The 27,492-nt window shown below is 38.1% G+C and overlaps 1 protein-coding gene across 3 annotated transcripts; it reads left to right on the forward strand.

The window, feature by feature from the left end:
• The first annotated feature begins 7,071 nt into the window (after nt 1-7,071).
• fxyd6l (FXYD domain containing ion transport regulator 6 like) lies at nt 7,072-26,991 on the forward strand. Of its 3 annotated transcripts, none has more exons than XM_017480094.3 (9): nt 7,072-7,269; nt 16,998-17,057; nt 17,782-17,808; nt 19,600-19,623; nt 20,114-20,137; nt 21,544-21,618; nt 23,967-24,005; nt 24,194-24,224; nt 26,521-26,991. In XM_017480094.3, exons 1-7 carry the CDS (start codon nt 7,140-7,142, stop codon nt 24,002-24,004), a joined length of 378 nt encoding a protein of 125 aa, XP_017335583.1. In that variant the 5' UTR covers nt 7,072-7,139; the 3' UTR covers nt 24,005; nt 24,194-24,224; nt 26,521-26,991. The 3 variants fall into 3 exon arrangements, with proteins under 3 accessions (XP_017335583.1, XP_017335594.1, XP_017335601.1); XM_017480112.3 differs by lacking the exon at nt 7,072-7,269 and adding an exon at nt 9,883-10,168; XM_017480105.2 differs by lacking the exon at nt 17,782-17,808 and having other exon boundaries at nt 7,079-7,269.
• Nucleotides 26,992-27,492: the final 501 nt, after the last annotated feature.

Genomic DNA, 27,492 nt, shown 5'->3' on the forward strand with positions numbered 1-27,492 from the left:
CGAAACTCATAGTTCTTTTAGTACGCGTCAATGTATGACATGATCAGAAAAAGTTGGATTTATAATAAAACTTGCCTCAGGTGTTTGTAGAACTACCAGATCAATAAAATATAAAACTTTTCTAACTATGTCCGTATGTATGAATGGGTGTGTGTGTGTATGTGAGTGTGCCCTGCGATGGATTAGCACCCTGTCCAGGGTGTACCCCACCCTGTGCCTGATGCTCCCTGGGATAGGCTCCAGGTTCCCCATGACCCTGAAGGATAAGCAGTGTATAAAATGTATGTATGGATGAAGTGTACTGTATATATTTGTAACTGTTTTTTATTGTTGCTATAAGGTTTTTATTTGAATCGTGCCTTATATATTGCCGTATGAGACAAAATATCTCAACTTATTATTTGATTAAATTCTTATGTTATCTATTGTTGTGATAAAAAAATGAAAAAAGTTCATCTTATTCCATATGCGTGGCTAAATTCAGTTCATGAGGATGAGTTTTCAGGCACTCGTTCTGAAGCCTGTAAAATGCTGAATGTTATTACTTTCATGTGCAGATTTATGTGCAGAAAGATCACCTTTCCCATGGACAAAACACTTCTGTTAATATAAATGCTTGATCAAATCTGTATTCATTTAAAATATGAGTTTGAATACACTGTCCTGGATGGCCAGCTCTTTCTCTCCCTCACTTTCACAGGCACACACACACCTGCCTGTTCCAGCGACCCAGCATCTGACAAGGGCACACCTGCTCACCTCACACACACAGCGGTCGCAGCCTATTTCTGGAACAAGTCACTGTTGACACCGACCTTCCCTTCAGCCTGGAAAACAAAGCTTAGATATGAGGTGTAAAGCAGTGCTTTACTGCATAATTAGGTACCACTCTTTAGTTTGCTCTGCTTTTCATTACTGGGTTATGGCATTCAGAGCGCATAGAGGAAACAAACATACACAGTAGATACTAAATTATGATTAAATATCTAAATGCTTAGGACTGTTTGTTTCTTTATTATTTCTACAGGCTGAAAAATGCTTGATGCTAAACAACATTTGTACACAAAATCACCTTCAACACTCTACTGCCTTGGATAAAAGACTTAGGCCAAGTAAGGATTAAAATATTTCAGAACATGCTGTTATATTAATAACACACCGGGTGGTGTGGTGTGGCTCAATGTGAAATAGAGTTACAGCTGCCAAAAATTTTTCAATTTATTTTCTTAATTAAAGAACAACATGTCCTACTTTTTCTTCGTTTTTAGCGTTTTATTCATTTGCCTCTATGTTATCATTAACCAGGTCCATTTATTCTCTCTCTTGAAGTTAATAAATCAAAAAGTAGCTTGTTGTGTTACTGAGAAACTGAAAAGCACTGCGTCCTTCCATTACATCCCTGTAGAAAAAATTACAGCTACAGTTTTACCTCTCGCTGTTACAAAGTGCTGACACTGAAGACTAGCAAAAATGTCTCCTCATAGAAATCTTCACCATGTGAACAATTTTTAAAAATTTGTTGATGTAGATCATCCACTATTTATATATTGTTTCTATAATAACATCTTAAAAGTCCCTGTGTCAATTGTTACTCTATAAACAATATATTAATGTGTTAGAATGAGCGCATTAATTGAAACTTTGCAGACAGCACTATTGTTAGAGCCATGCTGTAACAGAAAATTTATCAGCATATTCTGGCCAATCAGAACTGGCCATTCCAGAGCACTGTGGTATAAATATATTAGTTCCAACAGTCATTTGATTGGACGTGAGCCTAAAAGATCTAAACCTACATGAATTGTAGGTTTAGAACATACAATCTACACATATTCCCCCCCAAAGCATGATGAATTCAGGTTCAGGTTTTGCTGATTCTGATTTCATTCCATAGTTTTTCCTTGAATATTCAATTTCATCAATTTGAAATGATTTGTTATTGTTTTTTTTAATGATCAATTATTTGTTAATATTATTTATTTTTATGCTATTTGTCTCTATTTATTCATTAATAGTGCAAACCTGCTTCTTGACATTACAGTAGAATTGAGAAACCAGAGGTGTCTTAGAGTGCCACCCTGCGGACAGCAATAAAACTGCAGGTAAGTGGTGTAGTCTGGGACGTATTCAACATTAAAAAAAAAAAAAAGCAATGTTGAACTATAACACAATTTGTCAGAAGCAAATTATATGAAATGTTTTCAGAAGGCACCTATATGGAACCGTATGGAGTTATTGAACTGCAAGAAGTCATTATTACAAGAATATTTACTAATTGCCTTTCTGTGTGTTGAAATCTGTGTTAAGATAGCCTACTGGAAATAAGAGAACCAGATAAAACACAGAGCATGTGTGCTTGTGTTTGTGCTAGTTTACGAGACACGTTTTCACTCGGTTCAGATTTGGAGAACAAGATGTGTTTGTTTCTGTGCTGCTTTGGATGCTTACGGTGTTGACACTAGGGTCATTTCTAGCTATGGGAATAAGCAGTCATATGAAGATATGAACCATCAGGGAACCACATAAAAATGGACTTCACAGTGGGTTCAGAAACAACCTTGGTTGACACAGTAACAAATTATGACATTAAGACCAGGTGCGATAACTAAAGCTGTAGCCTAACTAAATCAATCAAACATGGTTTAATTGAATCTGTTCTGAAATAATGTGTTAGCACTGACCAATCTGGGCTCAGGGTCACAAAAATATTATAAATATTATAAATATATTATAAAATATAGCCGCAAGCAGCAATTATTGAGGTTCAAGCCGTTTAGGGCCCTTAAAGACGTTAAAATATATTACTTAATATTCTGCAATCCTATAAGCACCTAAAATAAAGAAAAACCAAGATAATTTTAAGAAACATCGCATTCATTAAGCTCGTCTATTAGCAGCTGAACATCGATTGAACAATGGCAGCCATGTTTTTCAAGATTCACAATTGTCCTCATGTATACTCTGATTGGACCTTGGACAAGGACAATTCTTGCAAGATTTATTTATCATCTCTATTGGACCAATGGTTCCACATTTAATGCCAATTTAATGTTTTGTTTTGTTTTAGCACCACCAACTGGTCACAATCAATAATTTTTTAGATCTGTCCTCAGATTGAGCCCAAACTTAAGTATCCCAAGTGTGGTGAAAATATCTCATTCCGTTCAAGAGTTATGGCCATTTAAGTACATGTGGCCACGCCCATTTCAAACCTTTTGATGTTCCCTTGCAAGCGTAAATTAAAGGTTCAACTTTTTTTAATATATATATAATTACTGATCTAAATAGTCTACAGATTTGTGCTGCAATAGTTTTATTTCAGTTGATCAAAAAACCTAGGACTAGTTCACACAAATAGGTTTTTAAAAAAAATTATCTCAAATATTTAACGAAAGATTTGATTGACAGCCGTGGTCCTAGAGGCGAAGTTGTTCAAAATGAGGAGACCTAACATATGATACAAAGAACATGTGTATGTCTGAAACACTGGATAGTATACAATCATTTACAATACACACCATTCATACAGCCATTTTCAAGGTATTTATTTATTTATTTATTTATTTACAATTATTGCGATTATACAATTATACAATTTTTGTCAAGTGACCTCAGACTGAGGCCTTACATAAGCATGCCATGTTTGGCGAAAATGTCTCATTCAGTTTAAGAGTTATTACTATAATATGTAGTCCACTTCCTTGTGAAAATCAGGCAAAAACTTAAACAGACTCAGCAGAGACTCATGTAGCACTTGTTTCAATGATATTGATCGAAAAACCTATGACTAGTTTGCCATGTTTGCCATGTGACAGCCATGTTTTTCAACATATTTGAATGTCCTCATAGACACTGATTGCAGCTGGAAAAGTTTCGGCTCTCTACGACTTACGGTCTGGTCTGCACAATCAGTTTTAGGGCAGAATAATAATAAAAATCCTTACAATTACAATAGGATTTCAGCCCTTCGGGCTTGAACCCCTAAATTATGGATATTGTAATAGTCATTATCAAAACAGCACCCTCATGCAGTGAGTAATGACTTCTTTTGCTGTTTAAACTGCACCACTTTATGGTACATACAATGTTTTGTGTAACATTTTTTTAAATTCTCAGCTTTGAACACCAGTATTTTATTAATTTGATTCATTTTCCATCCATCCATCCATCCATCCGTCCATCCATCCATCTTCTATACCGCTTATCCTTCCTTCTGGGTCATGGGGAACCTGGAGATTATCCCAGGGAGCATCGGGCACAAGGCGGGGTACAGCCTGGACAGGGTGCCAATCCATCACAGGGCACAATCACATACACACACACACACACACACACACACACACACACCCATTCATACACTACGGACACTTTGGACATGCCAATCAGCCTACCATGCATGTCTTTGGACTGGGGGAGGAAACCGGAGTACCCGGAGGAAACCCCTACAGCACAGGGAGAACATGCAAACTCCCTGATTCATTTTGCTTCCTCAAAATTAGGCTACACAAAAATTATACCAAATCATAAAATTATACTAATAAATAATATGAAATAAAATGTTTTTTTTTTTATCTACCCTACCAAATCAAGATCACAATTCTGTTGTTGGCTGGTTTTTAGTGGAGTGATTTATAACACCTTCTAAATGCTGGTTTCATTGCATTTATTTGTTGATAGTCTTCAGCAATAAACTAGTACGCCCAGCATTGTGCCTGTCTTTTCACACAAGTTCGGGACATGAAACTTGTCTGTGCACTTGTAGGAGCCAACGTGCACATCTAGCACGCGCAATTTGAATCAGAGGAAAAATAAAACAGTTAGAAAAACACAACCTATAGGCAAAATACAATAGATTAGTGTTAGATACAATATTAAAAGTATCAAAAGTTATAGAATCTAACCAGTTACCAAATTTAATATTGAAAAAGTATCAAAAGTTGTTTAATATAATAATGAAAATAAAATAACTCCTGCAAGAACTTCACTAATGTGAGAAATGTCATGATAATGTCATTTATCATCCAGTCCCACCAGGCTCAATAGCAGAAATACTCACCTGAGCCCTGCACACCACTTGAGACAGCCCTTAAAAGTAAAAAAGCTTGTGGTGTCTAAAGCAAATGTTTGTATAGATCTGATCAGAAAGTTTCCATGGTGTTCTGGATTGTTCCTACATTTCTGTTTGGCTTATTCCAGCTTGTATAGAGCTCTCACACAAAAAGTTAGTTGCAATGGTCTGCACTTATATAGCTCTTTTATCCAAAGTGTTTTACACTGTGTCTCATTCACCCATTCACACTCACACACTCACACACCAGTGCAAGGCGCTAACTTGCCATCGCGAGCAACTTGGGGTTCTAGCTTTAGCCTCAAACCGCCTGTTTGTGTACTGTAGTTATGGATTTTTTTAAAATTTTGTTTACAGGGGCTTTGACCCCTGTAATGACCTATAATGCTTGGACTTTCAGCCAAGCCCACTAGAAAAACAACGCATGAGTTAATAGAATTTCTTAGAAATATAGTAGCTAACTATAGATATTAGGAGCTGACTATAAATAATACAGATAATATGATACTGATGACATTAACATGGAGAAGGCACAGTAGTGCAGTACACTGGAGTAATTCCTGTGATAAGGTGACAATATTTGTAGAGTGCCATGTCATGGTAAGGGGTTTTGCTTGTAGGCCCTGATGATGATTGTCACCACCCAGTGGGCCAAACTCTGGTTAGATAAGGGACCTCCTCTTTTCCTTTTTTTGTAAGACAACAGCTGGTCTGAGGATCACATGTCCACCGTCTAAGGGCATGCACCGGACACAACAGAGAATGCTCTGCAGGCTTGCCTTCAGAGAATGCTGCAATGTCAATTGATTGGTTTGTAAAATTGGATAATATGACTTTGGGCAGAAACCTACCAATGCATGCAAAAGGGAGCTTATAGCCAAAGCATGCAGCTCTCCCAATCTCTTTGTTGAAGCTAGTTTTTAAAGACACCCATTTCATTTCAGCAACATGCATAGGCTCATAAGGATTGGCTCTAAGAGACTCCAGCACAAAGAAGAGATCCCACATTGGGCTCTTAGAGAATCATGGTACATGGAGGCGCCTTTTCCCATTGAGAAAGATCATAATAAGAGAGATGCAATGGCTGCCACAAACACTTTTAGTCCAGCTGCAGCTGTCCAGCAGTCCCTGAAGAAAGGTTGGTAATTTGGGAATTCGATGAGATTCACATAACATCACAGGCCTCTGTATGAGGCGCTGTAGTGTTCAGGAGTATGCCCTGGACTGTTAGGTTGCAATGCACATTTCATGCCTCATCCTGGAACAACCTGGCGGAGGGTGCCAAATCTTTACAGACCTTTTGGCACAGCAGATATGCCTCGGGAAGCCACCAGTATGTTTCAACCATTAGTGAAAGTAGTACTGGGAACCAAGGCATTGCTGGTCATCTCTGAGCCCCAAGTAGGACTCTTTGGTGTAGTTGCTTAATTATGTGCAATGTGGCAACAATTATCATTAAAGGCAGAAATGTACAGTAGATGGCAGGATGAGTCCTGGGTCAGTGCATCTCTGGGCATTGGATGGGCAAGTCCTAGTGGGCAGTCCAACTAGGTTGAACCACAATCCGTAGTGAGGTGACTTTGGCAAAAATGTCCACCTGCTCCTTGACAGATCTCAGATCTGGTCCTATATTGGTCTGCTGCACCATTGTACAGTCTCAGTATATGAGTTGCTTTCAGTGAGGTTAACCATAGAAGGGCCCAATTGTAGAGCTTCTGTGCAAGGTGTAACCGTCCAACCTTGTGCCTCCATGATGCAATCGAAAAATTATATCATATTTCATTATATCAATATATATCTGACTGTCATTACATACTTGAATGGTAAGGTGATGAGGTCTCAGAACCTGTAAAAAGAATTTTAGGACCAGATAGACCTTTTAGCTGATTAATATGTGCTGATCTCACACCAGCAGGCACACTTTCCCCTGTGGCACCACCCTGCCTCCCGGACTGTGAGGGAGGTGTCTGTAGTGACTATCTCTCTCTCCAGTCACTGGGGCATTGGTCCCAAGCAGATTCATTTAGTCAGGTTTGCACTGCGAGCTAGAACATATGCCCCTCTCATTGAGATGAGGACATGTCTCAGCAACAGACTCTTTGTTACAGGAAGCCCAATGGATCTGCTGTTGCAGCTGTCGCCAACAGTCCTTGCCTTCTTAGCAGGACCAATGCACATAGTGGCCTGGTTGAATATCATTGGTGAGTACACTAATGTCAGCTACACTTTGGGGTGACAGGGTTGCTAGCTTTCTCAATTAATATAGCTTAACAGCGATTAATTCATTTTTCTGAGGACACTGTGCGGCTGAGCCCTATATTGTGCATGAGCAAGATAGACATGTTCTTTATGGCTTGGTCCTTGGTGAGGGTGCACAGGATCTTGTCATCCAGATATGCCAGTATCCTGATGACTCAGGGTGCTGTATAAGGTCTGCCTCATGGGGTGAATGGGATAACTCTCCCTGTCAAGTGCTTGCACAAGGTCCCAGTGTTAGTTCCAATGCTAGCAGTAGAATCCATCTACATTTAGTGCTTAGGGCAGCGCACAGCTGGGCATAGAGCTTCATCTGGTAAGACCACCAGTGATGCAATGTTTCAATGGTGGATCAAGGCGACTTGCTCCTGGTCTGTCATACTAATTAAACACATGCCAGTAAGTGCAGTCTAGTTGACCTCCTTTAAAGCGCTCTATAATATACTTACACTGTGGCATAGTCAATTCCATCACCACCTGTGCTGTGCAAATTGTTGGGTTCCGTGCTGTTAGTTGCCCATCATTTACTGCAACAACGCAGAAGAAGAAATCACCTGAAACCGACTCTAGCTCCCTGCATCATTGTGATAGCAATTAACTGTTCGATTAATGTAGCTAGCTCAGAAGTGTAGGTGCGCTGAGGGCTAGTAGCATTTAACACCGGCCAGTTGGTTGCTTGACGGTAGTATGGAGAAAAAGTTGAAAAATGCAGAGGGAGGACATGACCTCGCAGAGCAAATGAGGTGCAAATGGAAGGAAATGGTCACTCAACCCAGTGCTGTATATTAGTGTATCCAATTAATGTATCAAGCTCAACATCAAATAACACATGGTACAGTGAGAGAAACCTATTTGACCACTTTAGCAGGGTTAAGCACATGCCAACCAGTTTGTTAGACATTGAGGGAGCATGGAAAAAAACTCTGATCAAATTACAGTTTGTTGAACCTAACCCGGGAGAGAGATGAGGGGAAAATGGAGTCCAACATACTTAGCAGGCTCAGGTATAGTGTGTGGAATGGTGAAGTACTCCGACATGCTATCAGCATGAACGCATGTGAATGCTTGGTAGAGATGGGGCTGAGGGAATCAACCCCGGCAGACGTATGAGAGGTGTTTGCTGCCACTGAGCAAAAACACAAAGCAGAGGTCGCTAACTTGTCAAATACCATGGTGAGTGAAGTTAATAAGACTAGCAACGTTAACAAGGGAAACCAACTCAATGCTAGCAGGTGCAACTTCTTAATGTTTCCAGAAAAGGTACAAGACGATAAGGACAATTTTCTCACAATGGCAGAAGAGAATATATGAGATGATAGGAGTCTATATACAGTTTGAAGGACAGGTTAAATGTAGCTCAGACCAGAGTCACAAGCTGTTATGAAGAGAGCTTTATATGAATGTCTGACATTTGTATGAGAAGGAGCAGAAAAGGAATGACTATGTTATTTATTGCAAATACTGTATCATAATAAGTCACTTTGTGTTGGAATGTGACGTTTCCAACACTTCCTTTGTTGGAGGGTCTTGACAGTGCTCATGTACAACCAGGTATTCAGACCATTCTCCCCTGTGGTTAGTGAATAGTCATGCCATCGACGTGACTATAATGTGCCAAGTCCATGATTGTTATGCTTGATTATGTTTGATTTGATTCCTTGTCTGGATTGGAAAGCAGGCAGCACTTGCTAAACAATTCTTGTTGAATATATAAAACTTGTATTCCAAAACAGCTTACAACAATAGCTCTAATAATTTTTTTAAATTTTTTTTTACATAATCTTGTTGCACAAAACCACACATCCCCCTTCTGTGTAATGCATGGAATTCTTACAGTGAAAACCAGCAACTGGCTAAACCTAAACCATGAAAGGAGGTTTTATTTATTTTAATAGTTTTATTGCTTGACTTACTAATTTACTTACACACACACACACACACACACACACACACACACACACACACACACATATATATATATATATATATATATATATATATATATATATATATATATATATATGTGTGTGTGTGTGTGTGTGTGTGTGTGTGTGTGTGTGTACACAAGTCAACCAATAAAACTTAGTAAATAGGAGACATTCCAAATTCATGGCTCTTATAAGGAAATAATAATAATAAAAAATAATAATAATTTTTTCAAGCAAGTTTTATTGGTTGACTCACTTACATACATATATATATATATATATATATATATATATATATATATATATATATATATATATATATATATATATATATGTGTGTGTGTGTGTGTGTGTGTGTGTGTGTGTGTGTGTGTGTGTGTGTGTGTGTGTATGTATGTGTGTACACAAGTCAACCAATAAAACTTAGCAAATAGGAGACATTCCAAATTCATGGCTTTCTTGTAAGGAACAAGCAACAAAAATAACGGGTTCAGTCACGCTTTGGCATGATTGGTCGCGTCTCAATCCTAAAACGGCTTCTTATTGGACATAGTGCACTACGTAGGCTGTAGAAGTCCATTATGCCATATTCTAGATAGGGCACCGTTGTAGTGAGTAGGGAGTTATTTGGGACGCAGTCTGGAGCACGAGACGGATGTGAGTTAATCCGAAAAGTTGCCGAAGGAGTTGCAGTGAGGCATCGAAGACCGCGGATTTGTTGGGGGTAATTCATCTGTTTCTCGGACTGCGAGCCGCGTTTATAGCACAAATTAATATTATTTTTTTTCCATAATCGGCGTTTTAACAAGGTATTGGAACTTTTAAAGGAGTTAATTAAACGCCGTGCTTCATTCACTTCATAAACCCAATTTCGGACCTCACGCGACGTTGAAGACTGCATTAAGTGCATTAAGTGGTGAGTTTCCCATTGCAACTCCAAAGCATTTTTAGTTGGGCTCATGAAACTTAATGAAAAACACTTTTGTATAACTTTACATCCGAAAACGTGTCGTACCACAGCCTGATAAATAGCAGCGTTAGACTGTAATGCTCTATGCATTCAAAATGATAAACAAACAAACAAATCAACAAAATATTGGGGGGGGGGGGTTTCACGTGATGGATCACATTACGTGTACTAGACTTGTTTTGCAAAGCTCTTTGGCATGCATTTGTAATGAAAGTCAAAATAATTGTATTAATGATGTTTACAAGCCTGTTGGGCATAAAGTCTATGTTTTGTTTTGTTTTTTTTTTCGCATGGAAAGAAGTGAAGTTAAATGGGACTCAAAGGGGGAAGGAAATAAATAAATAAATAAATAAATAAATAGCTGTGTGTGCTGTTCCTGTTGCGAATTTCTTTGAACATATTGTTATTTATTCATTTGTTTATTAGTGTATTAAGTTTAATTAATTAATTAATATCAGGACACTTCTTAAAGTAAATACTGGGTCGTGAACTTTCTGAGAGGCAGTGAGAGGAAAATATTTGCCATCCCCTCATGGCCTTGTGGCTTGGAGTCACAGTACAAACATGCAGTTGTGTCTAAAAGCCATGGAGCATGTATGGGTCAATGCAGCTCTCCACCCCTCAGCACACCATCATTTTCAAGGTGCCAGTCTTGAAATAGAGATCCCTTGCTTTTCTTAGCCACATGCTGGGGTGATGTAAATGATCTAGTTAAAACAGGCGGAGTCTGGTTCATGCACACACAAACACAGCTCTGTGGCTGAGGCCAAGACAACTGAGTGTTCATTTCGTACTGTGATGTGCTCCTGTCTGGATGGGGGAGTTACAGAAGCATGAGCGCATGGATTTATTATTAAAAAAAAACCCCAAATCATTAACGATCTACCGAACGTAATGAACTTCATTACCATCTAATTAGTCAAGTGGTGACAGACTTGAATTCAATTGAATTCAAGACTCATTGAATATTCCTGCTTCAACTCCATAGCTAATTCCTGCGTCTTTCATGGGCTGTATTTGGTTTGTTAAAGTGCACCTATTATGGTTTTTCAAAATATTACCTTTCATGTGGTGTGTTCTAGAGCTGTTTGTGAATGTAAAACAAAGTGTAAAACATCAAAGCGCACAGCAAAGTGAGATATTGACTCCCAAAAGAAGGAACCGATTCTGAACGGATGAAACGAGTCGTTAGTTTTTCCAGACTTTACTTCCTGTGCTAACCTACCTAGGTTTGTAACAAAAAGTTCCACCTCTGGTCTTCATCGGCAGCTTGCTGACAGCGGTAGACAAATCACAACAGACTGAGACATCTGACCAATCAGAGCAGAGTATGCTCTCTAAAAGGAGAAGTTTAGATATAAATAATTTAGAACGGATCATTTAACGAGACATTTTCTGGGCGGTAATGCTGCCTCTGAAATGACCTCTGAAACAAAATTAGGCACGTTTCAAAACCATAATGGGTGTGCTTTAAAGAAAGGGGGAAAACACCTTCTGTATCCGAGTTCATTAGAAGAATGTTGTTTTGCTTGGGAAGAACCTGCACACTAATACAATAAAATAAATGAATAAAAATAAAAAACCTTGCTTAGTCATGTTGCAATGTTTACTCTATGGAATAAGAGGGCAAAATATTGAAAATGAGTTTAAAGGTTCAAGATGATCAAGTTTCTTTGAAAAAGTAGCGTGTAAATTTAAGGTCATATTATGTTTCAATTAGTGTATATTGATCAATCAGGTTCTAGTAGAATGATTGAAGGCCAAGAGTTCAAGCACAAATTTAACTGCGCATATAGAAATGAACACGATTGACATGTTAAATTGATAAGTAGCCTAATGTGCACATTATAAATTCATGATTGTTCTGAATTATTTCTAAATTGTATTTAATTTCTATATGCAGAATTTTACACCGTTATTCATAAGCCGATTCACAATCATGACCAGGCTTTGGGAGTAACAGAATAACAGTGTTACGTAATCAGGATACAAAAAATGGTAACTGTAATCTGTTACAGTTACCTAAAATAAACAAAGTAATCAGCTTACAGGTACATTTTTGTAAAAAATGTGAATACTATCAGGATTTTTCATTTAAAAGCAAATAAATTAAACTTTTGACGTAACACAATATAGACAGCTGCTTGATTATTGTTCTGGTTCTGTCTTTCCAGTCGTGGCTCACTTGAGCAACCTCCTGGTGCATGCACAAATACATTTTGCGCAAATTTAATTTGGTAGAAATGAACACAAATTGTTTTCTGAAATGCCTTTGTTAGGGTGACCACATGTCCTCCTTTTCAGACCTTAAAAAAAGTGTCCGGCCGGGATTTCTAAATTTGAAAAAGGAAAAAAAAAAAACCTGGATTCGGCTTTAGTTTCATTATGATGTGGTTATGGTCTAATACTGCATCATGTGTAAAAACCTTTTGATCTGAAGGTGTGTGATTAAATGTTTGAAAGCGGTGTTGTACACAAAAATATAATTGTGCCCGACATATTTTTTTTAATGGCTGACTTGGAGTGAACTATTCCGAAAAGCAGCCAATAAGTGTCCAGAGTAGGTGGGAACTCCTTTAATACTGATAAAAAAGCATCTCAGGGAAATTCCTCAAGAAATCGGTTGAGAAAATGCCAAGAATACATACCTGGAAATTCTAGACAAAAAGGGTATCTACTTTGAAGATGCCAAAATACTAAATTATTTTGATTTATTATTTTTTTTTATCACAACATAATTCCCATAATTCCATTTGTGTTATTACAGAGTTTGATTGACTTTACTATTATTATTCTAAAATGTGGAACAAAAATAATAAAAATAAAGAATGAGTGTGCCTAAACCTTTGACTGGTTGTGTGTGTAATGTAATGTGTGGGGTGTGTGTGTGTGTGTGTGTGTGTGTGTATATATGTGTGTGTGTGTATATATATATATATATATATATATATATATATATATATATATATATATATATATATATATATATATATATATATATATATATATATATATATATATATATATATATATATATATATATATATATATATATATATATATATATATATATATATATATATATATATATAGATATATATAGATATATATAGATATAGGAAAAACAGTTATGTTAAGTAAAGTTTTAGTCTGAAGTTTATATTTGTAACAGTTTGTGGATTTTATTTTAAATAAATGAAAAATAGTATTGAAAGGTCCAAATCAAAACAATAACTGGCCGATTAATGGATAATGAGAATAGTCCTAAAATGAGAACAGCTTTATTGGGAATTGTGAGCACAAAGAGTAGAAAAGAAGCAAACAGATGTAAATGGTTGACACTGGGCAGAATGGAAATGGGGCGCGATGACATAATGAAATGCTAATTAGCGCATGACATCAGCTAGCGACTTTCCATTGAAAGTTGTTGGTATTTTGATGTTATGCTGAAGATGAAGCAATGCTTGGGAAATGCAAATTTAGTTCAGCATGACTGGAAATGGTGCCATATAAAAATGGGTTGTGTTTTTTATTATTATTATTATTATTATTATTATTATTATTAGTTTTATTTTGGAATTTTAAAAGAAGAAATAAATTATGTTTGAATTACATCTCTTGTATACTCCTTGAAAAACAAAAAAAGTGCTTTTTATTTATTTATCCATCCTTTATTTTACCAGGAAGATCCCATTGAGATCACAATCTCTTCTTCCAGGAGACCTGGTCAAGACGGCAGCACATAGTTTCACACAGAGATAATCAGCGAAAACAATACCCATAGAAACTGAATAAGAGTAAAGTCAAGAAAAGCACTTACAAGACTCCTTTAACACCGTTTGCAAAAGCCGTTTAAAAGTACTCAGAGGTGGCAATATCTCTAGTTTAACTACATTTTGCAGATCGTTCCAGGCCCATGGAGCATAAAAAGAAAACGCATGTTTGCCAAATTCTGAGTATACCTTTGGGACTTTTAACTGAATGTGTTATTGAGATCTAGTACAATAACTATTTGTATAAAAACTTAAGAGAAAAGTCCTGGAATTTTATTATGAAGCATCTGTACGAACCCTATTGCATGCTTCTGATTCTGAAATGATTGTCTATCGTCCGTGCGTGGTAATTAATCTGCCTAGTAAAAGCCATCAGCCGGAATGCTGCTTGACTGATATGCGAAGTGCAGCAGGTGGTGGCAATTCAGAAGCACGCACAATAGTTACAGCACCGATGTACACTACATGGCCAACAGTTTGTGGACACATGACCATCACACACCCATGTGTGCTTTTTGAATATCCTATTGCAGATTTAGTTATGCCTTAGCTGTTATAGTAACCGCCACTCTTCTGGGAAAGCTTTCCACTAGATTTTGGAGTGTGGCTGTGGGGATTTGTCCATTCAACCACAAGAGCATTCATGAGGTCAGGCACCGATGAAGAGACCTGCGCTGCAGTCAGTGTTCCAGTTCATCCCAAAGGTGTTCATTGGGATTGAGCTTGAGTGCAGTACACTTGAGATCTTGCTCTCCAAACTTGGCAAACCATGACCTCACTCTGTGCACAGGGGCATTGTCATGCTGGAACAGGTTTGGGTCTGTTAGTTGCAGTGAAGACAATTGTGAGCTTTCAGCTTTTTGGCAACAGGTGTCCACAAACTATTGGCCATATAGCGTGTGCCACACCACCGTGAAGCACGTTACATCTAAACATGTATAACAAATGAAAACTTTTGTTTAGCTGAAGTCAGTATGACTAAAAATGAATAGCCCGGACTAAAAGCCTTGATTCTTCCATATACAGTCCCCTCCGAAACTATTGGAACGGCAAGGCCAATTCATTTGTTTGCGCTACACACCAAAGACGTTTGAGATCATAAGATGGAGATGAGACGAGAGTTTAGGATTCCAGATCTTATTTCCTGGTATTTTCATCTAGAGGTGTTAAACAACATAAAAAATAGAACCTTTTGTATCAGACCACACAATTTTTAGGTGAGCAAACGTATAGGAACAGATAAGTCTTGAAGTAAATTAAAGTAAACAGTACTTAATATTTGGTTGCAGATTCCTTTCTTGCAATAACGTCATTAAGTTTGTAACTCCGTGATTTTTACCAAATGGTTGGTTTCTTCTTCTAAGATGCCCTTTCAGTCTTTTAGTCTCTTTCAATTCTTGGGTTTTTCTGTTTTTTTTTTTTTTTTTTTTTTTTTGGTGGTGGGGGCGTTGTCCCTTTAGTCTCCTCTTCAAGAGGTGAAATGCACTTTTTTTGCATCCACTTTTCCTCCCTGATAAAGTCTTTTGTTTCACAGATGAGATTGTAGGCTTTCTCCACACTTTGGTAGAGGTTTCTTTTTTGCGAATTCCAATCTGGCTTTCCGATTCTTACTGCTGATGAGTGGTTTGTATCTTGTGATATGTCCTCTATATTTATGCTCTCGAAGTCTTCAGTGGTGAATTGTGATGCCTTCACTCTTGCCCTGTGGAGGTTGTTGATGATGTCACTGACTGTTGTTTTTGGGGTTTTCTTCACAGCTCTCACAATGTTTCTGACATCAGCTGCTGTTGTTTTCCTTGACCAGCCCAATTAGTGTCTGTTGCTCGGTACACCAGTGGTTTCTTTCTTTTTCAGGACATTCCAAATTGTTGTATTGCTATGCCCAATGCTTGTGCAATGCCTTTGATTGATTTTCTCTCTTTTCCCAGCTTCAAAATGGCTTTTCTTCCAGCTTCCAACATCTTCATGTTGGCTTATCCGTTTTATCAACAAATGCAGTCTTCACCGGTGAAACTGAAGGCAGAGACCAAGAGTAGATGTTCAGAGCTATTAATTGTTTAAACAATCAATTTAATAGGACACACCTGGGTAACAAGAAACACCTGTCAGTCACATGTTCCAATATTTTTACTCGCCTAAAAATTAGGAGGTCTGATACAAAATGTGCTGCGTTCTATGTCATTAAAACGTCTACATATGGTAGTCAAGCTTTTGATCTCAAACTCAAATGTCTTCAATCTGCAGCAAAAACAAATTAATTGGCCTTGTCATGCAGTAGTTTTGGATGGGATTGCAGAATAAAAATACAAAAGAAACAAATATTTGTCAGTGATGTAGCTATTTATCTACAGCATGTCCCAGTTCTGCTCGTGGAGTTGTCCTGCACTGCTATCTTAGTGTTCTTTTGTGCTCGAAAACACTGACCAAACTCGTCAGCTCACTAACAAGCCCTCAAGAAAGATTTTAAATGTAAATTTTTGGGGCTCATTCCAAAATATCTCTTGTAAGATATACCGTTTACCAGGAATCTGACTTTGTAAACCATTGGGGGGGGGGGTTCGGTAAATGACCCCATCAAATCTGTGAATTTTAACTGAAGTTTGAGTAAAATTGGCTAATAAAAGAGAACATTGCTAGTTAAAATTTACTTACAGTTTGTAATGAGAATAATCCTTGGTGCCTTGTAAACCTATGCTTAGTTATATTTACTAAGACTTTGTGTGGAAATCGTTTCCATGTGTTTCCTGAGTATGTCTTTTTTGTGTTGAGACATACTATATATATCTTTATTATATTATAAAATTTTGCTTAAAATATTTTGGAAAATCATTGTTTACCCTCCAGGGCAGAATCTTCCCCCAATGTATTGTACACTAAGTTGTTCACAGCAGCAGTATATAATCTTGTGTAAGAGTGCAGGTGGGTGTGTTTGTGTCTGTGTCTCTCTCGCTCCCCCCCCATCCCCCCTGTTTTTCTCACACACACACACTCTTGTTTTTCAGACGAGATGGAGCTCTCTTTATTAGCGCTGTTCTGCTTTTGCCACCTAGCTCCAGTTTTGGGTGAGTGTTCTTTTTTCCTGTTCTCTGTGCTGCTTTTCATACTCTTACTAGTTACTTTGAGACACAGCTGGTACAAAATGGAACTTTTTGGGAAAATAATTTTTAGGTGTCTCAACTGATGGATCTTTGACTATTCTGAGCCATTGAGATTAGCTTGCAGCAATTTCGAGCTTGCTTTGTGACCCAACATAGCCTGTTTTTAAGCACATAGTTGGAGGGATAATGTAGAGAAGATGCAACAAGCAACATCTGTTTCTGCGTCTCCACCAGTTAGAAATGATGTTACATGGAGCAAGCCTGGGACAAATGATGCCATGAATGGTGAAGTCCCTTTATTTCAAAACTGGGATTAAGATGTGTCGAGGAAAGGCACCCTAACAGCAAGGGGGCTACTGTGGCTCAGGTGGTATAGCAGGTTGTCCACTAATCACATGACTCCACATGCCAAAGTGTCCTTGGGCAAGACACTGAACCCCAAGTTGCTCCTAATGGTAATCCGTTGGTGTGTGTGAGTGAAAGAGAATGGGTGAATGAGAAACAGTGTAAAGCGCTTCGTAGAACTGCTAAGGTTAAAAAGTGCTATATAAGTGCAGACCGTTTACCATTTACTTTCCTGGCGTGTGTGTGTGTGTGTGTGTGTGTGTGTGTGTGTGTGTGTGTGTGTGTGTGTGTGTGTGTGTGTGTGTGCGTGCGTGTGTGTGCGTGCGTGCGTGCGTACGCCCAGGCTCAGCTTTTGGCAGGGAGATGCCAGGTAAGTGAGTTGAGGCTTAGATGTGTGCACAAGGAATGTGTCTCTCCAACTGTTTTTGGCAAAGCTTTGTTTGGCATTTTTAATGTTCTTGCAGTTTGAAACATGCTCTGCATCAGGGTGCACCAAAATGGCTGCACGATTCATTACTGTAATGCACAAAAAAGTAAACAAACTGCAGTACTATGCTTCTCTCGAGTAAAACGAAATACTTTTCACAGCTGACTGCTGGCTGTGGGTGTGCTAAACATCACAAAAGTGTGTAAAGTTTAGTCATGAAAGTGCTACATTTTCTCGTGTGGGTAACTTTGTGAAAGAAAGTGTTGTTTTGTTTAAAAAAAAAAAAAACAAAGAAAAGAAAAAAGATCAATGTTCACATGGGACTCCTCTGGGTTCTCTGGTTTTCTCCCACCTTCTAAAAATGTGTGTGTGCACATGGTGCTCAGCGATAGACTGGCCTCCCAATCATGGTGTATTCCTGCTTCATGCTTAGTGTTTCTGGGATTGTCTCCATATCCACAGCGACCCTGACCAGGACAAAGCGCTTACTGAAGATACATTAATGAATGGAAAAAAGTTTAGTTGCATCATTCAAGACCATTTTCCATTTTACAATTTAATTGGTACCTTGGTATAGCTAGATAGAGAGTACTTTATCAATCCCAAAGGGGAAATTTGGTTGTTTAGGATTATATCAATAATGTGTTATTATCTAAATACAGTATTTGATGCCACTTTTTCTTAATCTAAGAATGGCACATTTGTCTATTGACTTTTCTCATTGATGGACCCTTGACTCTTGACTGTAAGATTTATCAGCCTTAGACTTTAACATTACAGAATAAAGAATAATTTTCACTCAACACCTTGTTGGAGTGTTTATTATTATTATTATTATTATTATTATTATTATTATTATTATTATTATTATTTGGCCAGTGCACAGTAGTAGGTGACCTTAATGTGGACTGCAGTGGTCTGGACGAGTCCTGAGAATAAGTTGGCCCTTGCACCTCTGTCAGACTCTTTTTCTTTTCCTGTGTGCATGCCAATGTAATTCCACATATAAACACAGAAGTGCACAGTTGCACTGTGTTGTTTGCATTGTCGATGAATCTGATACAGCCTCTTTGTTCGGGTTTGGGGGTGGTGCTGTTGGTAAGGTAACCACTTTGGTTCTCTTAACAAACACCCCATTCATTAGCTTTGGGATGAAAATAAGGATTCATATTTCCTCTCTGTGCACTCTAGTCTGCTTTTGGTAACACATTGCCATGGTGGGTGTGTTTCTCCACTAGTGTCTGTGTCCTCTGTTTTATTATCCCAATGTTCCCATGGTGATTTAAGGAAAAAAGACGTGTGTGACATTGCGGCGATATTTTCTTGGTCTCCGTGAGCAAAAAATCTTTTGTTGTGCAAAATAATCTTTTCACATGAAAGAACTGAAAGACATAAAAGAGTTTTGTAGACCTGCGTAGCCATGGGAGTAATAAACCTGCAGTAATAAATAGACTGATAGCATTTCATGTTTGTGTGTGTGAGTGAGAGAGAGAGAACGAGAGTGAGAGAGAGAGAAAGAATGTGCGCGCGTGTGCACGTGTTTTGTGCATGGGAATGCCATAGTGTTATGTAAGCCTAAACTCAGGCTTCTTTTTGGCTACAATTATTGTAACTTTTTAAAGCAACATGTATCATGATGCTTTCCTGACCAATTCAGTTAGCACAAAACATTTACAATGCATTGCATTCTTTTAGTGTTTCTGTAATGATTTCCTCTCTGCTTTCTCTCTCCAGCCTCTACGATGGATGATGCCCATGGTAAGAATGTTTGTTTGCTTGTTTTATGTCACATACATTTATAATCACATTAATTCAGCACTAGACATGACTGAGAAAGGTTCCAGGCCAAATCTAGCTCTGTTTAATGTAAAACAAAATGTTTGAACCACAGCAGGGGAAGGAAAATGTTTGTGAAGATCCTCTGCTAGAGAGCTGTTATTACTGCAGTACATTCCTGTAGAGCAAACAAGTCTGGAGTGTGGAAGAAACTACTACAGTAGCGTGGTAGGTGTCGAGAGCCACAGCCTGTTTTTCCCAACCGTTTAAGATCCACTTTGGGCTCACTTTCTCACAGTGTAGTCAGCTTTACACCAGAGTAGGGACGCTGTTGCAGGACAATTTTCTCTCACCAAAATGATCCAAATCTTTTGGTTCTTAATGATGCATAATGTGTGTTAAAACACTGGTGAACAAGTCTCATGTTGTTGTTTTTTTTTTTTTAATTATTATTATTTATTTCTCTTTCCAGACTATGACAGTCCATTTCATTATGGTAAGTGGAGTGAGATTTGATATATTTAGGAAATGATCTGGCACAAAGAACAGGAAATTCCACTTTCTGATGGACAGTGAAAATGGACAGAGTGTGCTGAAGGAGGTCTGCACTACATCATTTCGGTGCACAGCCTCATCAGACCACCTTCAGTTTTGCACTTTTCGTTTATCTAACACTTTGATTGCATGAATAATACATTTGGATGATACAGTTTGATTTGTGGCGTTCCAAAAGTGGCTTTTCCCACCCCCCATCAGGAAACATCTGGGAAGGTCAGCGGGTATTTGTGTTTTCACTGAAGTAGATGGAAAAATGTCTCCCCAGGGGCCAGGCATTTGCACAGCGAGTCAAACAACCTCAATCTTTGCTCTTGCATTTGTCTGTTTAATATCTTCAGTTTGATGCATATTAAAAAACAGCCAGTTATTTTTTTTTTTCCTGTCAGATGAAGCCAAAGAAACGATCCTCCAAGCCAGCTTTTGTTTTATTCTTTTCTAATGAATGAAATGTTAAAACACATAATGCACATCATGAGCAAAAAAACAAGAGCATTTTTTTTTTTGCCATTAACAATGCATGTTATACCTGCATGAATAATAATGATAAATTATATTTATAAATTTTTCAGGCTACATAATCCTTTTCACAAGTATACTTATTGCAGTAGTTTCCCCCAACACAAGTATTTTAATATATTCACTGCGACTGCACGGTCATTTCCTGTCCTCTTTGAAAGTGCGACTCTGAAACCCATGATGTTAAATAGGCGTATCATATGTCCACATTTTGTATTTCTCTTCTAAACCAGTGGTGTCATTGAGGCATATTGGCAACAATGCAGTGTTTACTGCTGTGAAATGTGACCTCAGTAAATACATGTTTTCAAGTTTTAGATCAGGAAATTTACCAAACAGTCGTTTAGCTCTCCAGTAATTTTCCTCAGCCAGAAGAGATGATGACCACGATAATGAGGGGTCGGTTAAGCATGTGGTGCTTTATCTTCAAGGCCTTTACCACAGTTTCTAACGTCACTGCTTTGCTCAGATGTACTGAACCACATTTCTGGAGATCCACCAAGCTGCAGAATTTAGTTCCAAAATATTTATGGCTCTCATATTCAAATTGTACTGAAGTTCTTAATGAAGAGGACAGGTATGTAAGGTTAGAGCATAAATACTGGGTGCCTCATGTGTGTCAACACTCAAGAAGCTCACTAATCCATTAATCTGTGATATATCTCCATTCTTGAATGCATGCTTAATGAAAATATGAATAATTGCAAAAAAAACAAAACCTTAGTGTATTCGTAGACCATGTACAAATGTCCCTGTGCAATTCCTATGTGTATTTTGCATATATTTTCTATTAACCATGTTTGTATATAATCTGATTTCTCATTTTAGACTACGAGTCGGTGCGGATTGGCGGTTTGGTCTTCGCTGCTGTGCTCTTCTTCTTGGGGATTTTTATAATCATCAGTAAGTTGGTGTTGGGCGTGGGAGTTTTGTTTGTGCAAATATGACACCCAAAAACACACCGCCTTAAAATACTTGATTAGCATACTCCTTTGTTCACAGAGAGACTTGGACAGCCAGTAGGAGTGTTCTAAACAGTTTGCCAAATTTCCAATTAGATATTTATTATTTCTCTGGCTTGATGCCATCCTCCTTTTTCAAAACCAATTCAATTACTAGAAGCGATACATCCAGGCCTTAAGCTATGCCATTTAACTATGGTAGGCTTTTAAAGAATTGGTATATTTTATCAGTCATGTCTTGGTATATTCCAGGAATAGTTGATGAGATTTTGTCCTCAGTTAGGTCTACTGTGTGCTTCTAACTTTTAACAAACAAAATTAGAAACAGGGCTTTTTCAAAGTTGGATGTTTGGATGCTTAAAGGTTGTACAACACATGCCTTTATGATCCTGAACACCGTTCCCCACTTAATATGGTACTTAACTAGTCGACTCTTGTAAACAAGTTACACTCCAGGAGGAGAGGCACAATTTGCAGTGCTGGTCAATATTCTCAATGACTTAATAGTTTATGTAATTAAAATAATGCATATAGAGGCTGGTGTAGATCAGCGATTAATGTCTGTGGTTAATTACAAGCATGTTTTCACACGTTCCAATCCCAGGACAGGCAGAGAGCCACAGTTGGATTCTTGAGAATGAAGCCTAAACTGTTCAGCTGTGTGTTTGGATTGTATCCTGCCTTAGTTACTGGTTGCTTTGGATAAAACATCTGCCAGTTTAATTTTAGTGATGCTCACAGAAATCTTCCTGATGATCTGAACATAGTTTTATTGCACTTATGATGATACAGTGAGGATATATATATATATATATATATATATATATATATATATATATATATATATATATATATATATATCTCCTCACTGTATTCTATATTGTTATAATAAAAATTATTCAACCCCCTGAATAGAATCCCTCACAACAGCACAAATGTACAAAACAGTTGTTGTCTCAAGCACACTTGGTGCTACTAATCAAGGGCTTCATTAGTTGCACCAGTTGTGCTTGAGCTGGAACACATAAAATACCAGCTCAAGAAACTGGCTAGGGGCAGAAAATATATGAAATACTTGGATGGGGCAGAAAAAGGAAGCCAACAACAGCTGCAACCAGATTTCTGAGAAGGCAGGTTGTGAAAAATCCTCGAGAGACTGCAAAAGACCTGCAGCAAGACTTGTTGGCAACCGGCACTGAGGTTTTAGTGAGTACAGTATGGTGTGTACTAAACGTAGAAGGTTTCCCCATGCCAGAACTCCAAGACGTACACCACTACTGACCCAAAAGCACAAGAAAAGTCGGCTCAAAATCATATAAATAAGCCACAGAAGTTTTGGGATTCTTTTCTGTGGATTGATGAAACAAAACTGGAACTTTTCGGCACGATGGATCAGCGGTATGTCTGGGGGAAGAAGAATGAAGAAAAACACTGTCCACAGTCGAGCATGGTGGAGGCTCGGTGATGCTCTGGGGCTGCTTTGCATTCTCTGGCACTGGAAACCTGCAGCGTGTGGAAGGCAAGATGAATTCATTGAAGTATCAGAAATCCTAGGAGAAAACGTCATGCTGTCTGTGAGGAAGCCGAAGCTTGGGTATCATTGGACCTTCTAACAGGACAATGATCCCAAGCATACCTCAAATTCCACCAAGGCTTGGTTGCAGAAGAAGTCCTGGAAGATTCTACAGGGCCATCACCGTCAAGTGACTTGAACCCCATAGAAAATCTCTGGTGGGATTTGAAGAAGGCGGTTGCAGCACGCAAACCCAAGAATATTACTGAACTGGAGGCCATTGCTCATGAGGAATGGGCTAAGGTTCCTCAGGAACACTGCAGAAGCTGGTGTCTGACTTTGCATCTCGTTTGCAACAGGTCATAACAGCAAAAGCACGCTCTACTAAGTACTAAAGATGCTTGCCGTGAAGGGGTTGAATCATTTTGCGACTGGAGAAATCATTGTAAGTTACATTTTCAGTTGAATTTGGGGAAACCATTTGAAACATTTGTTGTGTTGAACTATTTCAATTGCTTTTGTTTGATTTGTTCATTTCAAACAGCTGAAAGTCTGTACATTTTGACAATAAACCTGTTTTGCAGTGGGATTGAATAATTTTGATTGCGTGTGTGTGTGTGTGTGTGTGTGTGTGTGTGTGTGTAAATTAATGCTGTTAGTCTTTTTTTAAAAACTCTGATTTATGTCAGTTTTTAACTTCTCTCTCTCTCTCTCTCTCTCTCTCTCTCTCTCTCTCTCTCTCGCCTCTCTCTCTCTCTCTCTCATGTTTCCTGTAGGCCGAAAGTGCCGTTGCAGAGGAAGCCAGGCCTCTTAAAGTGAGTTGAGAAGAAAAAGCAGGCCACATCATAGCTTAAGATTCTTTTTCCTGAGCATGTGATGCAAGGCAGTGTATAATGTTTGGTTTTTACACTCAGTATCTGTCTATTCTTCTTTGTTGCCTTGCATCAGTTTAGTATGAGTTAAGTTCAAAATTTTAAACATTTTAATTGATTTTTCATTCAAGGCTATTGGATTTAATCCAGAAGCAACCTGAGGTAAGAAATCTTTGAATCTTTGTCATCACTGAGTGTAACCCTCATAGCAGATCACTATCAGCATAATGGCAGGAAAACTATGACATATCATCTTTGATGATTACCGAATACATTAGACTTATTTTCACCAGTCAGATTGATTGACTGACACTTTACTGTTGCTTGATGGGGCCGTGGACATATGCCAAGTTCAGATTCTATACAGTAGATAGAAATTAGACGCCACAAAATGCAGAAAATGGTTTAGTGTGTACAGTGCCATCCACTAATATTGGCACCCTTGGTAAATGGCCAAGAAGGGCTGTAAAAAATTCTTTATTGTTTAACCTTTTGATATTTTGTTCAAATATACTCTGATCTCATGGATATGAAACAATTGCAAACAGTGCAAAATATCTGTCAAATATAGAAAATATATATTTGAAGTACATTCCCATTGATATTTTATAATTTGTTTAGTACAACTGAGTGACTAGGAACAGGAAACTGGTCAGATGAAACCAAAATAAATAAAGCTTTTTGGAAATAAACACCAGAGGTGGTTTTAGCACACACAGAGAGATAGCCATATGGAAAAGTACCTCATGCCCATGGTTAAATATGGTGGTGGCTGTTTAATGTTTTGGGGCTGCCAGAGGACCTGGACATTTTGTTAGGATACATGGCATAATGGACTCAAATATCAACAGATATTAAATGAAAACCTGACTGCCTCTGCCAGAAATCTTAAAATGGACCGTGGTTGGATTTTCCAGCAGGACAGTGATCATCAAAATCAACACAAAAATGGTTTACTTACCACAAAATCAAGATCCTGCCATGGCCATCCCAGTCCCCTGACTTGAAACCCATTGAAAACCTGTGGGGTGAACTGAAGAGGAGAGTCCACCAGCGTGGACCTCGAAATGTGAAGGATCTGGAGAGCTTCTGTATGGAGGAACGGTCTCAGATCCCTTGCCATGTATTCTCCAACCTCATCAGGCATTATAGGAGAAGACTCTGAGCTGTTATCTTGGCAAAGGGAGGTAGCACACAGGGTTCCAATAATTGTTGCACACCTATATTTAACAAATATATATATTTTTTGGATGAATGGTAAATGGTCTGCACTTATATAGCACTTTTATCCAAAGCGCTTTACACTGTGTCTCATTCACGCACACACACACCAATGGTAGCAGAGCTGCCATGCAAGGCGCTAACTTGCCCTCAGAAGCAACTTGGGGTTCAGTGTCTTGCCCAAGGACACTTGGGCAAGACACAAATGCAGTATGTGGAGTCACATGTGCCGGGAATCGAACCGCCAACCCTACGATTAGTGGACAACCCGTTCTACCACCTGAGCCACAGCCGCCCACAACAGGACAAACCAGTTTTGTTTGCAATTGTTTGATATTCAGTAGCGCAGAGTATTTTTGTGGTTTTAATATTTTCCTTAACAAAAGATCAAATGTTTAAACAATAGACATTTTTTCACAGACTTCTTTGCTCATATTTACCAAGGGTGCCAATATTAGTGGAGGGCACTGTAAGTATTTGAGTGAATAAATCGTGTGCATCATTTTGCATAATTAAAACGCTAATTAGCCTTTTATACCCGAGTGGAACAGTTCAGTTAGGTGCTAATGGTACAGAGGCCTGTTTGGTTTAATGTGGTTACGGGATCCTAAATCTGAGTTAGGAAATTGTAATGCTCGTCCAAGATTTAGTTACATTTTTCATGCCAAATTGCTAATTTAGATGACTAAAGAAGTCATGCCAACACATTAAATAGGCCTTTTTAATAGGTCACCTTTTATAGGTCAGTTTTTAACTGATCTATAAAGGTCACCTATAAAAAGTGTGCAACAATCCTCCTACATTCATGCTGTGGAAAGCAATATATCTCATCCCCAGGTTATCACTCATTTAAGTAATCTGTCTAAAGACATAATCCATAATATAGATTTACCACACAGATGAAATGCTTGTTCAAATCGCTGTTTGCTGGATCTCTAATGGTACTAAATATGCGATCTAAGCTTGTTCACGTTGAATAAGCATGGTCCTGATGAGGTTTAAGCTTAGAGAATTGTTGTCTTGGCAACAGTAGTTTCAAAATCTGGACAAACCTAGCTAACTCAGTAAAGTTCATTCAAATGTGATCTTTCAAAATCCACTTTCTAAAAAAAAAAAAACTAATTTCAAATGAAAGGATTTGTGTATTTACTTGTAGAGATGCATTAGATATTTGTATGTTTTATTCCATTGCATGACTCTTTTTTTCAATTAATAATTTTTTTTTTTTGTTTGGCAGCATGTATTACCACCAGAAGGAGACAGGAGTTGGATGGCAAAAGCCTAAAAGGATCCGGTTTTCTTAAGCGTATTCACACACATGTCTGATTTAATCATCATTTTCATCCAACACTGCCGTTTCAACACTGCCATTTCTCTCTAATATCTGATCCATATATTCTTAGTTGACAAAGTCTCTTTTTGTGTGGTAGGGATTGCAGTTCTTTCTTCCTGATCTTTCATTCACTTACTTTTCTCCACAAAACATGTTTTGTAAGATCCCTTGACATTTCCTTAGACTTCTGTAGCTTGTAGTTATGAAGTGTTAAGGTACAGTTTCATTTCATATTGTAGGTTTTTTTTTTTTTTTTACATTTTGTAAATTCTTTTAATTGTTTGCAAGATACTGATTTGCTGTTGAGATTATTCATTAGGTTAAGAGAACACATGACTGACAGCTTTTCTATCAAATAAACATGATTAAATGAAATATGCAGTGGTTGATTGTGAAAATCTGTAACAAAAGCACCAAATGAAACTAAAATCACTGATGTATGGTTGGATAGCGGTTAATTAACACACTAGGCCCTAAAGTGAATATATACATGACCAACCAAAAGTTTGTGGACACCTGACCATCACACACTTGTATGTGCTTGTCCTATTTCAGATTTAGTCGCCCTTTGTTTTTATAATAAGCTCCATGAGATTTTGTGCTGGCCACTCATTCTTCCACTTCAGTTTTGGCAAACCATGTCTACATGGCACTTGCTTTGGGCACGGGGTACAGGTTTGGGCCTCCTAGCTTCAGTGAAGGGAAATCATAATGCTACAGCATACAAAGACATCCTATACAAGTGTGTGATTCCAACTTTGTGGTAACAGTTTCTTGAAGAACCACATATGGGTGTGATGGTCAGGTGTCCACAAACTATTGGCCATATAGTCTACATAAAGTCTTCACAAGGTGTAAGTTTACATCTTGGTGGCA

Source organism: Ictalurus punctatus, chromosome 1 (genome assembly GCF_001660625.3).
Source record: "Ictalurus punctatus breed USDA103 chromosome 1, Coco_2.0, whole genome shotgun sequence".
NCBI classification, from domain to species: Eukaryota; Metazoa; Chordata; class Actinopteri; order Siluriformes; family Ictaluridae; genus Ictalurus; species Ictalurus punctatus.